General features: G+C 42.1%; 1 protein-coding gene across 1 annotated transcript in view; it reads left to right on the top strand.

The window, feature by feature from the left end:
- The first annotated feature begins 1,393 nt into the window (after window positions 1-1,393).
- Window positions 1,394-13,870, top strand: part of LOC144785168 (cathelicidin antimicrobial peptide-like) — a 116,196-nt gene continuing 103,719 nt past the window's right edge. The window contains exon 1 of the mRNA XM_078664231.1: window positions 1,394-1,644. Within this exon, the coding sequence (XP_078520357.1) occupies window positions 1,462-1,644 (183 nt within the window). The 5' untranslated portion in view covers window positions 1,394-1,461. The remainder of the gene's footprint in view (window positions 1,645-13,870) is intronic.

The following is a 13,870-nucleotide window of genomic DNA, read 5'->3' as shown; positions in this document are numbered from 1 at the left end:
TCTGACTGTTTCCTGCCGAGCAGATACCACCCCTGCCTACCTCAAGTAGTGCACTTTGGCCTCAATCACAAGTGTCCGACATCCATGCGAGCTTGTGTTTGCACATGTGGCAGATTTACGAGTATGTCGGAAATATCCCACAGTTTGTTTTTTCGCCCAATAAATGTCAAACTTGCCAAAATGTAATGGGTGGAAAAAACAGTAAATAATGGGCCATGCAGACTTTCACGTGGTAAGCACTAAAAGCTGCACATCATGCCCCATTTTGTGGCCAAAACTCATAATTAACAAACAAATCTGATAAATAAAGAACCTCAGGGTATCATTATTTTTATTCGATGCGAAAAATAACAATTAAATATGAATACCTTGTAATTAAGGTCCTAACGTGGCACCTGCAGGTATTGCTAGTGAGTGTGGGATAGTCAAATTATCACTTTGCTTTTGTTTTATTCTTATTAATATCTATTTTGGAGTAACTATTTTAGCCCACGCTGCCATTCAAGAATAAGCTTTGATTGCTCGCCTACATACAAAAACTTTGAGAATTGGACCCCAAGTGAAAAAGAAATGCGGTCAGAAACCAATTTCATATTAAACCCTTTCATGTAGTGATCCTGAGTTACACTAATTGAATAGAATATAAAATGAACATTTACAACTGCTGGTTCCTAAGTTTAGGCATCTTGATGATGCTGTATATGATGTCTGAAGAGCACACTCATTTGTTTTCTGTAGTACAGCACTCAGGTATTCATAGGTGGTCCTTCACATTATTGTGAAGATTTTCACACCTTCCTTTTGCTTGATTTTGAGTGATGGCGCCTACTATTTTGTTGCCTGTTACTTCTTTCCTTGTGTAGTTTTTCCTGTATGAACTGTTCATGGTCCTCACTTACTTAAGCTTTCACCCAACTGTGCTTTTTCTTATTATGCTTTCTGAGTAGATAACATTCTCTTCATTTATATGCATCTAAAATATGAAAGCCAACATTTATTAACAAAATGAATACATCGAAAAGGATATAAATTTCCCCTTACCTTGCTTTGGTGTTAGAGGTAAAACTAAGTAGAAGAAAGCTAAAATGAATTCATTTTCTGCTTCATAAAGAGGGGTTCTTACGTTGGGAGTGTTGGCATGTATGCCATGAGCTTGGCAGACGAAACTCAAGAGATCACACATACGTAACTGCAACAATGAGCAATCCGGAACTTAGTTTATTTTTGGGAGTGCTTCAACCTGTTGGGTTTGCCAATTGCCAATATCCATCTTCTAGTCCGGGCATGCTTTCAGCCTGGGATGTTTCCATGATGCGTGACTCACGTTTGCTTTGGCCTGTTTAAATCTGGGAAAACCACAACCCATGCCAAGGAAGTGGAAACAGACGGAGGAGGTTCCAGAGCAACAGAGACTTCTCAGCTCCCACTGAGTGCAAGAAAACAATCCAGTACAGGGTGGAGATGTGGTTGCAAGTGGCGCTAGTGCTCGGCCTGGTAGCAGGAGCAAACCCTGCGTCGTATGAGAATGGTGAACAGGTGGACCTGGGCAGCGCCATTGCAGCAGCTGTCAACAGCTACAACAGCCACCACAACACAAGCTCGGTCTTCCGGATAAAGAATTATTGGATACAGGGACTGGATGCTGTAAGTATAGCTGAAGTGCAATACCATTGTTTCAGGAAGTAAGGACCTTTTTGCATAGTAAGACCCTCATTATGAGTACGTCAGAATAGGGTGGAGGTTTTACCAAACATGGTAAACACCTTTCCCCAGGGTGAAGTATTTACCACGTGTGGTCAATAGCTCTAATTCTGAGATTTTAAAAGCAAAATGGAGCAAACCTTATGGCATCAGTTTTTCACACCCCAAATTCCTCATGTTTTGCCTTTTATCTGACTTAAACCTGTTTTTTTTTTTTCACACAATGAACAGAATGGCAATGGTCTCTTTATAAGTCCTCAGTGCCAGAAGACTTCAAGTGACAGCTATTTTATTATTATTATTGTGTATTTTATATAGCGCGCATCTACCCCAACGGGGTGTCCCGGCGCTTCTGAGTGAAAGCATAGTGATAATCCTGGGGGGGTTAACAAAAGAGGAAAGTTTTTAGTGCCTTACGGAAGGGTAATTCTTCCTGGATCATCCTAATTGCGATCAGGAGTTTGTTCCAGAGAGTTGTGGCACAGACCTGGAAGGTTTTACCTCCAGAACGTGCTTTCCTGAATCTTGGTATGGAAAGCAGATGTTGGGAGTTGGAACGGAGGTTCCGAGAGTTACAGTAAGAACGGATGCTAACAGAGAGGTAGGCCGATCCCCTACCCCTAGTTGCTCGATGGGCTATGGTCATGGCTTTGAATGCAGCTCTTTGATGGATTGGTAGCCAATGTAATGCTCTGCGATGTGGCGAAATATGGGTGCGTAGGGAAACCCCACAGACCAGCCGAACCGCCGCATTCTGGACTGTCTGGAGCCGATGTAGGAGGCCCGCGGGCAACCCTAAATACAGGCCGTTCGCATAGTCCAGGTGAGATGTAATCAATGCCTGGACTATGGTTTTCCTGGTGTCACTGGGGAGATAGGTGATGAATTTCCTAATCATCCTGATCTTGGAAAAACAAGCGGCAGAAACGGTCTGTATTTGGTTACTAAAGGAAAGATTTGAGTCCCACTTGACCCCTAGATTTTTTACAGAGTCCTTAGGGACAGGGGGAAGGCTGAGTTCCTGTGGCCACCAGAGAGTTGCATCAAGAGGGGAGGGTTGATGGAAAAAGAGAACCTCCGTTTTCGCCGCATTCATGCGGAGGCAGTTATGGTCCATCCATTTTGAAATGTCCCGCAGACAATCCTTCAAAGGATCAAAAGTAGTCTGTGTGGCACTCTCATAGGAGAAAAGCAGCTGAATATCATCTGCATAGGAAGTAGCTATAATGCCCGACCTAGCAATGAGTTCGGCAAGAGGAGAAAAATAAACATTGAACAATAGTGGGCTCAAAGCCGAGCCTTGAGGGACACCCCATTTCAGGGTACGGCTAACAGAAGTAAAAGGGTGAGTATAGACTGCCTGGGTGCGATTAGACAAAAAAGAGGTTAGCCACTCCAGGGCCTTCCCCTGAATGCCCTTCGACCGAAGACGGTCAATCAGGATGGGGTGAGAGACGGTGTCGTATGCGGCCGACAAGTCGAGCAGCACCAGCACCGCTCTGGAACCCCCATCCAGTTTCCACCGCACAGAGTCGGCCATTTCTATAAGGGCCGACTCAGTACTATGGCACTTTCTAAAACCATGTTGGGATTAATGAAGTAGGTCGTGGGATTCAAGAAAACCTGCCAGTTGTTGCTGCGCTAGCGTTTCAAGGACCTTGGCAGGGGCTGGGAGCAGAGAGATGGGTCGATAGTTCACCGGCTCATTAGGATCTGTATTAGCTTTCTTTAAGATCGGGACCAGTTGGGCATGTTTCCAAGACTCCGGGAAAATTCCAGTTTTGAGCGAGTCATTCCAGATGTAGTTGAGGAAGGGATTAAGAAAAGGGGCCAATGATTTATATTGCTTGGCTGGCCAAGGGTCAAGTGGTGAGCCGGAGCGGCATCTAGACAATTCCATCAGTGAGTGTTCCAGTGAGATTGCCTCAAAGTCTGAAAAGGTGGAGGAAGACTCGATGCAGTCAGGTAAAGACGTAGCACTCCCTAGATCATTATTCTTGGGGAAGGTGTCATAGATCTTCGCGATCTTCAAAGAAGTCAGAGAGGCGGGAGCAAAGGGCCTGAGAGACTGGAAGACACTGTTTAAGAGCCAAGGGATCTGTGAAAGTCTTCACTGTGTTAAAAAATTCCCTGGCCGAGCCATGCGCTCTATTAATTTTCTCCTCCAGGTAACGTTTTTTATGCTCAATTATTTTCCTACGGTATTCTTTGAGGGCCAGTTTATATTTAAATTTTGTGTCAGTAGCATAGGATGACCTCCACTGGCGCTCCAACATTTTACTGGAGTCTATTGTTTTATGTTCACAAGCAAGCAAATCAGAACGTTTTTCATTGACATATACACAGCACCCTTAACCAGTCGCATTGGCAATAATACATTAAATGCAGGTTTCACAGGTCTGTACAAGTAAGCATACCCCTGGAGCCACCTCCATGCTCATTGGAACAACTGTTAGGCAATTATGAAGCAAACAATATGCATGAAGTGAAGAGATTGCTTTAGGAAGCAAAGTGTCTTCCAGAAAGGAAGGAAAGAAACAAAAAAGAAGAAAGAGAGGAAGATAAATGCAGGACAGAAAGGAAGGAAGGAGAGACAAAGAAAGGGTGGAAGATAGAGCAAGGAAGGGAGGGAGGCTAGGAATGAGGAAAGGATTGAATTGAAAAGGCAGAAGAGAAGGAAAGGCGCAAAAGGAGAGGCTGGAGGAGAAAAGCGAAGGATTTTTGTAGTGGATACACAGTTCCGGAATTCAGCAAAATCAAAGATGTGCAGATCAAGTGCTGTACATGTTTCTTTGAAGAGTTGAATTAGTGCCATATGTATGCAGTTGTAGGTTGCAGTGCTGTTGTATGTGTGCAGCTATAGAATGATTTAGCCAGAAAACAGTACTGTCGTGTTGTTGGTGCACATTTCTAGTATTACTGATTGCTGTATAGTTCTATTGCATGTGGGAAGCTGCTTATCAGTGCATTGGTATGAGATGCACATTTGTAGAGTTTCACCATTGATGATATACAGCTGTGGTGGTGTGCATATGCAGTGTTGTTGAAGATGTGCAATTTTAGAAATGTGCAACTAAGGTGGATGCTTCTTTTTGTGGTTGTACATGCATAGAATTGCTATATATCAATAAGTGTTGTGTTGATGAGCATCATAATATGTTGCTGCTATGCACTGGTGTCGTTGTTGATGTGCAGTTGTATACTTAAGACTTTTTGGATGTGTGGTAGAAGTGCAACTGTACAGTACTACACTTAACTGTCGTTGTAGATGTGCAGTTATACATTTGTGGTGTTGTAGCTGCACTGCAATTCTTGTGTTGTAGATTTGCTGTAGCTGTACAGTTTAAAAGCTGTGCCCTTGTAGTACTGCATTACCAGACCAGAGTTGTAGTGGTGCTCACTGTTTGAGCAGGCTGTACCAGTTAAAGGACAGGGTAGTTAGGCAACAATAATCTCTCTCACACACACAAACTCCTTAATGCAACAGCAGTTATGGGGAGGCGCACACGGAGTAACACATACCACCAGTACTTAGATTTGCCTTGGCAATGGCCATGAAGATTAGATGACTTGAAGCAGGCCCCATAAATACACCATTACAACTATGTTTGCCCGTGAAGTCAAACCTAAGCAGCAATTGTTTTGGCAACGTAACCCTAATGCAAACCTCAATGGCTCATAAACCACTGCTCCCCTGAAGCATCTGAGCCAGATACAGGATAATGTGCTTAACACAAATGTGGCTTTTTACAGTCACAGGCTACAGAGAGTTTCACACTCTTTACACAGGCACATGAATTGCACAGTCAGATATGGAATGAGAGTCCCCTAAACTGTGTAGCTTACAATCATACATGTCATACAGTAGCACAGATTCGATATTGGGTTTCATACATAGGTTAGAAGAACAAACATTTAACAGGGTCCCAATGTGATAGATGCCAGTCTGCACTTTGAAGGATTCAGCATCACAAACCACAAGGTAAAACCAGGAGGAAGGCAGAGGCTGACCAATGGAAGGGGGTGGGGAGACAGCGCTGTTGGGAGCAGCTACTGCTTTCGGTGCGGCTCTACATTCCTTCGCTGTTTGAGCGTTAAGGCCAGCCAAATCACAAGGGTAAAGGCATCTACTGACTGGGCGCACTGAGTTATGGATCAGCCACAGCCTGTCATTAGAAGGCAAGAATGCAGACAAGGTAAATAAGGCAAGATGGGGCTGCGAATGAAACATGGACGTGCATTTGAGAAACAGTCTTCAAAAAGCGGAAACATAATCACTAGCTACAACCCTAAAATAAACAATTGCAATGCAAAAAATGAAAGAAGGCAGCATTACGGAGATGGTGATCTATAGGAAACAAAGCTTTTTTTAAATGCTTCTCAAGCACACACTCACATTACAATGTAACAAAACAATACAAAGGAGATTCACAGTGCCTTTAAGGTGCCACGAGGGATACACAAAAAGGGAAGCTTTGACAAAGACAAGCAGGAACAAAGAAAAAAATAGTGCCCAGACATGAACACATAAGCGTAACATACCAGTAGTTAGGTGCTGCTCCATGGGAGGAAACAAAGGACAACAAGGAGGGACAAAGAGGAAAGATTAAGCACTAGCAAGCCTTTATAAAGTACAATCAAACCATCAATAAAAAAAGCAATGGGTGGGCTGTAATCCCACAAAGTCTACACAACATGTCTTGAAGAGACAGCGCAAGCGTTGCCTAGGCTCAACCTAAAAAGGGGCAAAGTAGAGGAAAAACGGGAGAAAGAATGGAGAAGCAGGAGAAATTAGCACGGATGATAACTATAGCAGGAAGAAACAAAGGAAAAAGCGAAGGTGGGAATGAGGGCAGCAGAGAGAAGGAAAACGAGAAGAAGGAGACAAGAAACGGAGAAGAGAAGGAGAGTAGTAGTAGTAGTAGTAATGCCAAGAGAAGATAAGAAGAGGAGAGTAAAAGAAAGAAGAAGTAACAGAAGGAAAGAAAATGAGAAGGAAAAAGGGAATGGAGGAAAGGAGAGGTGGATGGAGGAAAGTAAAGAATTAAAGGTCAAAAATGTTAATGAAAGGAGAAAATGAAAGGGGAAAGGAGAAAATTGAGAAAGAGAGATGAGAAGGCCAGAAGGAAAGATGAAGAGGTATAGATGGAAAGAAGGGTATGAAACCAAGGAGATGGAAAGCGGACGAAATTAGAAAATGTGCGCTGGGAAAGCGTTTGCGAGGATGAAAAAAATGAGAGACAGTATGGAGAAAGAGAAGGAAAAAATGGAGCAGAAAGAAGCAAATGAGAAATTGAGAGAAGGGAAAGGAGAGAAGAGAAGGAAAGTAAAGGAAAAAGTGAGAGGAGTAGAGTGTGAGATAGAAAGGGGAAAGGGAAGGCATAATAAAGCAGAAGAGAAGAAAAAGGAGAGGAGAGGAGAGGAGAGGAGAGGGGAGGGGAGGGCAGGGAAGGGGAGGGGAGGGCAGGGAAGGGGAGGGGAGGGTAGAGGAGAGGAGAGAATGAAATGAGAAATGGTGAGAAGGAAAGGAGCAGAAGAAGATGAGAAACAGACAAATAAATGAGCAGAGAAGGAAATATGAAACTGCAGAGGTGGCGAAAAAGAAAGCCAGTTAAAAAAGAGAAAGAAAGAAATGCAGACCCTAGCACTATGCAGAAATGCACAATTAATATACTTGAAAAATGAAAGTCTTTCACATTAGGTTCTGTATCCTTAGAGCAGACTAAGTCGCAGCCTTTGCATATGAATAAAGAAGTTCAAGCACAACAGCTTTTCACAAGATGGTGGGCTACAAGGGCCTACACTGTCACACTGGTGCTTATAAGGCTGATTAAAACAGCATGACATATTCATTTCCATTGTCCATGTGATTACATTTCTGCCAGGGAACAAGTAACTATCTTTATAGTTGATTGCTGTTTTTTCATACCTTGCTGTAACCCCAAAGGAGGGAGATTACCTGTCCTGCAGCCCATAATGATGCAGTCTGTGTGGCTTTGAAATAAAAATAGTGCCCTAGAAGCACAACACTCATTTGCCTACTGGGGCAATATGGTATTACAGATGTGGCCACAGACACTTTCACTGCCCTTTCTGTTGTAAGGATAACGCCAGGCACGGCCCATGCAGGGCGTTATACCGGGGCGGTGACGTCAGGTAGGGGAGGGTCAGGGTGGGGGGTTGTAAAATGCGGGATATGGACCATTACAGGTAAGTACCGAAAAAAAACAAAAAACTAATTTTGTTGCCCGCGCTGCATCACATTTGGCGATGCAGCGCAGGTAACGAAAGAGTGGCCAACTTTGAAGCTGGGGAACCAATGGGAGACTCAATATCCTGTCATTCTAAGCAAATAACTTAATCTCTCTGTGCCGAAAAATGAATCTGTCCATCTGTAATGCTACTGGTGCTCGTGGAAAGTTCTCCGACACCTTTGGGTTGAGATCATGCTATATAAATCTGCAAAAAAAAAATTAACAACAGCTTGCAATTTTGCTGCTTTGCAGTTAGTGTAGTTCAGCAATCTACACATACTTTGAAATGAAGCCCGGGTGGGAGGAAAATAAGGAGCTTGTAGAAGCAAGAGCACTTGTGTGGAGTGCTCAAACGCAAACGAAAAAGTAGGTCCTAAAATGGGAGCACTGGATGGACACAAGTCTTGGTCTAAGCTCTTGGGCACGGGTAAACACAAGATGAGGCAGGTCGCATGCATGTCAAGGACAAATGGGCACATATGATGTTAGAGAGACAATGGAACGAGTAAATGAAAAGCCTATGAGCGGGGTGAAGCCCGCAGATTAAACCCAACAGGTCTCTGCAAGACAGCGCTCACGCTGTCCAGCCGAGACCTAAAAATTAGATTCTGCGGGAAAGGTATGATGTTCAGTGAAAGTGACAAAACACATTTTCCATTATTTGGAGCTGACAAGTTGTGACCTTTGCACAACTTCACCTGCAAGGACGGCCCCCAAAAATGTTTTGCCAGCCAGTTTTCTTTTTGTTGATAATGTAGGGTTGAGTAAGATTTTTCTTTAGAAAATCCAACTTGTATCAGATCTTTTGTATCTACTTTAACTCTGCAAATGGTAAGTTTCTGATGTTTTTGAGGGTTGTGGAAATTTGCAAAAGACCAGAAATTTGTAGAATAGAGGACTGCCAACATTTCTCCTACCATGAAACCCATGTCATTACTCGATACGACAGTAGTCTCATACTTTGCTGTGCACCATCTCCTACCAAGAGACAAAACAGTGTACAACAGGATAACCAACTTCAAATTGATTTAAACATCCTATTTTTAGGGCTGGTGTTAACCAAGACCTTTTCATTCACTAAACGTACATATTTATAACATAGGTATAAGGGATTTCAGCAAAACCTTTTCATTCATTTGTCTGTTGTTGTGCCATTCATGTTATTCTGTACCTGACTACAGCAAGGGCCAATGGGTCAGACCACTTCGGCTATTGGCTAACTTCACTATAAGTGACTGACAGCATTCTGTTTTTCCCAAAGAGCACACTTGCACACAAAATATTTCCCTTCGGTGTCTGGCACTACAATGGCAATGTGTACTTTTGAGACTAGAAATATTTTGGTTTTCAGCTAAAGTTTTTGTTTTTAATATTAAGCGGCGGTCAGCTCCCCCAACAAAAAGGTTTTACCACAACAGTGACAAAACAAAACAAGCATTGACTTAAGCCTAGAAGCCTAGAACCAACACCAGTCATCTTGGCATTGCCAGTCATTGTTTATACAGCACCTACTTCCATGCAATGCATGTTTATAAGTGCTCCCAAAGACAGTTTTATCCACAACTGCATGAGCTGCCAGTTTTTGCAACAGCTGAAGAAAAGCAACCAACAAGTATAGAATGTTCACAGAAAAAACAACGCCCATAAATGTGCGGCAGTATTCCACCCCAGTCACACAGACAAAGCTATTTGTTAGTTTAGATGCAGGTGATACTCTGTAAACACCCTCATCCTTTTGCACTGCTTAAGGGCATTTAGTATAATAAGATTTTGTTGCGTGACGACAAGGAATGTTGCTCTGGTGATTATAACTGAATCACCTCCTTAGTTTCTGTTTTCAAAACTAGAAAATATTTATCTAAGTGATATGATCTGCTGCGAGCTGACAACGTGAGAAAACATCTGTAAAGTGTGAGGGCCTGATTCACAAAGATAACTAACACCATTGAGTAACTTTACTACTTTAAGCTTTTCACAACCGTAATTACACGTTTGAATAATTTGCCCTTTTGAATTAGTGTACTACTTATTGTTCGTTAACAAAATCTGAGTTTGGTTTACTGTTAAAAAATAAAATCAACATTTTTATTCTTCCCTGTACTTTGCCATGCAGAGGCCTTGACGTCAGAGTCTTCCTATGGTGAAGTTTTAAAACGTATTTGCATCGAAAATAAATATTTAAAAAAAATCATATACCAAATATTAATGTCAATTTATGTTGAATATATTACCTTTAAATGTGGAGCAAAATAAAAAATGGTACAGCACTATTAACTTAATTTTGGAAGCATTAAAGTACAATTTTAGAAGTTTAAATAACAAAATCTAATTTCTTCCCTAAAATCTATTTTTTAATATGCAAAACTAATTATTAAAAGTGATGAGTAGAATTAATTAGTTTCAGAATATGGTAGTCACATGATTTATTATAAAATAATAAATATGAACTGCTTTTACATATTTTATGGGATTACATTATATTTATTTATATTTTTAACTATTTTAAATATTTTAATTTTACATTATGTCCTATGGGGTTTCATTTCCCTAACTCCATTATTATCTATGGACAGGTGGTGCAATACCAGTGGTTAGCCATGCGTGCTTCTGAACGTACAACTTTTTGGTACTAACTTACACTCCGATTTTGTGGGGAATGCCATTTCTGATTCTTGTTAAATGATCCTCTTGTGACTGTATTGTGCCAGTGTAAGAATGTAAGACTTGGATATGGTACAAAGACCTGTCATGATCAATTATCCAATAACATATTTGTTTATTTCGATAAAACAAATGTAAACCAATGTAAAATGTCATTATTAAATTCAGTGCAATACAAGGATCAAATTAATCTTACAGGAGAATATTTGGTCACAAGACCTGGCAATGGGAGTGTAAAAAATGGTGTGGCTTAGAAAGACTTAAGGATTCATCCAAAGATTAGCACATGAGGTTCACTGCAACTAAGGCCTCATTTTGGGCTGCTCATTTAATTCAGGTACTTGCCATAACTCCAGTTACTGCACAGCTGGAATTGTGAGTTCTTTCCACCTAGAACCTTCAGCCCACCCCACCCCCACCTCTGCAATTTTCTCCAGTCATATTTTGCAGGTCAAACCAGCAGAAATTTATCAAAGGAAAAATGGGCATTAAATACCAAGACATGCACATTGTTATGCAGGCAGCACTCAAATCTGCCCTTTATTTCACATGTCGGGTATGGAAATGCTGTAGCACAGAGTCTTAAAGGTCACCAAGTAGAAACATATGGTTACATAATGGATCCTCTCAAACTGGCCCCTAACTCCAAAGGCTATGATGAGAGCATAGGGAGTTTTATGGTGTATGACAAAGTGGAAAAAGCAGAGAAGAAAGGGCTGTGCAAGCCAGTACACATCACCCATAAAACCTGACATAATAAAACCAGTTCCAGATGCCACATATAGCCCATTGTGTAAACAGCCGGGGCTGGCAGTTGAATGAATATAAAATGTATAAAGCGCTAACTTAGCCCAAGGGCGTCAAGGCGCTATAAACAGAACAATATGCAAGCAGGAGAGGACACACTCAAACAGACATCGTTGGAAACAGCCAAGTCTTTAACGCCTTTCGAAAAAGGGTGTGTGACAGTTGCCCCGAGATTTCCTCCGGGAGGGAATTTCACAATTTAGCCGCAACAGTTCAAAAGGCTCTACCTCCCCATCTCACCTTTTTAAACCCAGGGACAATGAGGAGGTGTTTACTTGCTGACCTGAGCTTCCTAATGGGAGCATAGTGCTGAAATAAAGGTTTGATGCCATCAGGACCCAGGCCATAGTAAGCATTGTGAGTGAGACAAAGAGTTTTGAACATAATTCTGCAGTCCACAGGAAGCCAATGCAATGAAAGAAGAGAGGACAAAACTGAGTGGTATTTAGGCAAGTCCATCACCAGCCTGACAGCGGCGTTCTGCACCAGCTGCAGGGGCCGCACCAGTCCCTTGTTAATGCCCAAATAAAGGGCATTGCAATAGTCCAATCTGGACAAAACTAGCGCAATGACAACTTGTTTGTGTGAGGCAAATGAGAGGTACTGAGAAATCTTCCTTATAATCCTGATTAGCCCAAAACAGGTAGCCACCATCCCGCTAATCTGGAGATTCAAAGAAAGGGAATTGTCCACCAAAACTCCTAAGTTTTTTCTATGGGAGACAGGACTTGGGCAAGTGCCCATAGAGTCAGGCCACCAATCCCTGGACCAAATGTCCAACTTGTCCCCGAGTATAAGAACCTCAGTCTTCTTTCTCTGCGTTTAACTTCAGATAGTTTTGCACCATCCATGAGGAGACGGCTTGCATGCAATTTTTTTAATTGATGGCGGAGTCACTGATGTTATGAGTGATGGAAACCATTATTTGTGTGTCGATTGCAGAAGACAACACATCCAAACCAAAAGATCTTACCTACTTTGCCAGCAGGGCAACATAGATAATAAATAACGTAGGGCTCAGGGATGAGCCCTGAGGCACTCCACATAGTAGAAGATTTGGATCCGAGTAGAAATTTCGCAATTTCACTGTTTGAGTCCGCTCACTAAGGAAAGAGGTGAGAAGCCCTAGAACCGAGCCACCAATTCCTATCTCCCTGAGATGCTCCACAAGTCTCAGTGGAGATAGGGTATCAAAAGCTGCGGTAAGATCAAGTAAAATCAGTAGGGTGGTATGGCCTGAGTCCCCCTGGGTACGGATGTTGTTAAAAACCGCAGTGAGAGCCGTTTCTGTGCTATGACAGCTTTTACACCTGTGTTGTGAGCCATCAAGGATTTGATGGTTCCTTAAATAGGCACTCAGGTGGGTATTTAAGTGGGATTCTAAAATCTTAGCTGGGACAGGCAAGAGAGAAATAGGACGATAATTTGTCAGTTCCATATGGTCCAATGAGGGCTTTTTTAAGAGTGGCCTAACCACTGCAGCCTTCCATGCCAGGGGGATTTGCCCCTCTGAGATGGCTAAATTTAGGACAGTAGTGAGATGATGTATGATAGCTTCTCTAGCACATTTTAGGACCTTCAGGGAACAGGGATCCATGGGGGATCCGGACTTAACTCCTTCTAATAAATGGTCTGTAATCTCTAGTGACATACTAGGAAAAGTAAGTAAACTAGGTGTCAAATTCCTGCTGAAGCTTTCAGTTAGATGGATTACAGGCTGGACATCTGCCCCCTTTTTTGTATTTAATGCTCCCAGCTGGGCATAGATATCTGAGATTTTAGTACAAAAGAAAGCTGAAAGCCTATCACAGAGCTCCTGTGAACACTCCGCAGGGTCAGTAACCGGGGGAGAAATAAGGGAGTTGACAATGTTAAAGAGCTCTTTGGAGGATTTGATTGACTCTGAGATTTTTAAATAATACCTTCCCTTTTCCTCCATGATAGCTGCTTTATATACTTTGAAGAATTTTTAATGCAGTTCTCTGCCTGATGGTGCTAAGTCAATGCACCATAGCCTTTCCTGCTTAAGCAGTTCAGGCTGGACTGTTCCCATGGGAAACAGGGTCAAGACTGATTTGCGTATGGCTTTGTATAAACTGGAATGGCATGGGGAGCAGAAGAAGATGATTTTAGGCACAGACCTATATTTATATGAATAAAATGACACCAAAAAGACAAAAGTCCAATATAGGAAATTGGAGATATGAATTTTTGAAGAATAAACACTTTCTAGTGCCTACAAGCCAAAATCGCCACCCTGTGACATCTGGTCACGCTTGACTGGGACAAAGTCAAAGTTAAGGCCATCCGCAGTGAAGCACGGAGCAGATACACTTTCCAGTAGGGCCCAGTTTTTACCTTCTGACTTAGGCCCCGATGAAGGTAAAATAGATTTACCGATTTTTAATTACCGAATTTTACCGAATCAGTAATTAAAAATCGGTAAA

The sequence above is a fragment of the Lissotriton helveticus genome, chromosome 10 (genome assembly GCF_964261635.1).
Source record: "Lissotriton helveticus chromosome 10, aLisHel1.1, whole genome shotgun sequence".
In the NCBI taxonomy this organism is placed as follows: Eukaryota; Metazoa; Chordata; class Amphibia; order Caudata; family Salamandridae; genus Lissotriton; species Lissotriton helveticus.
The sequence above is the reverse complement of the archived record's forward strand: the minus strand, read 5'-3'. Positions and strand labels throughout refer to the sequence as shown.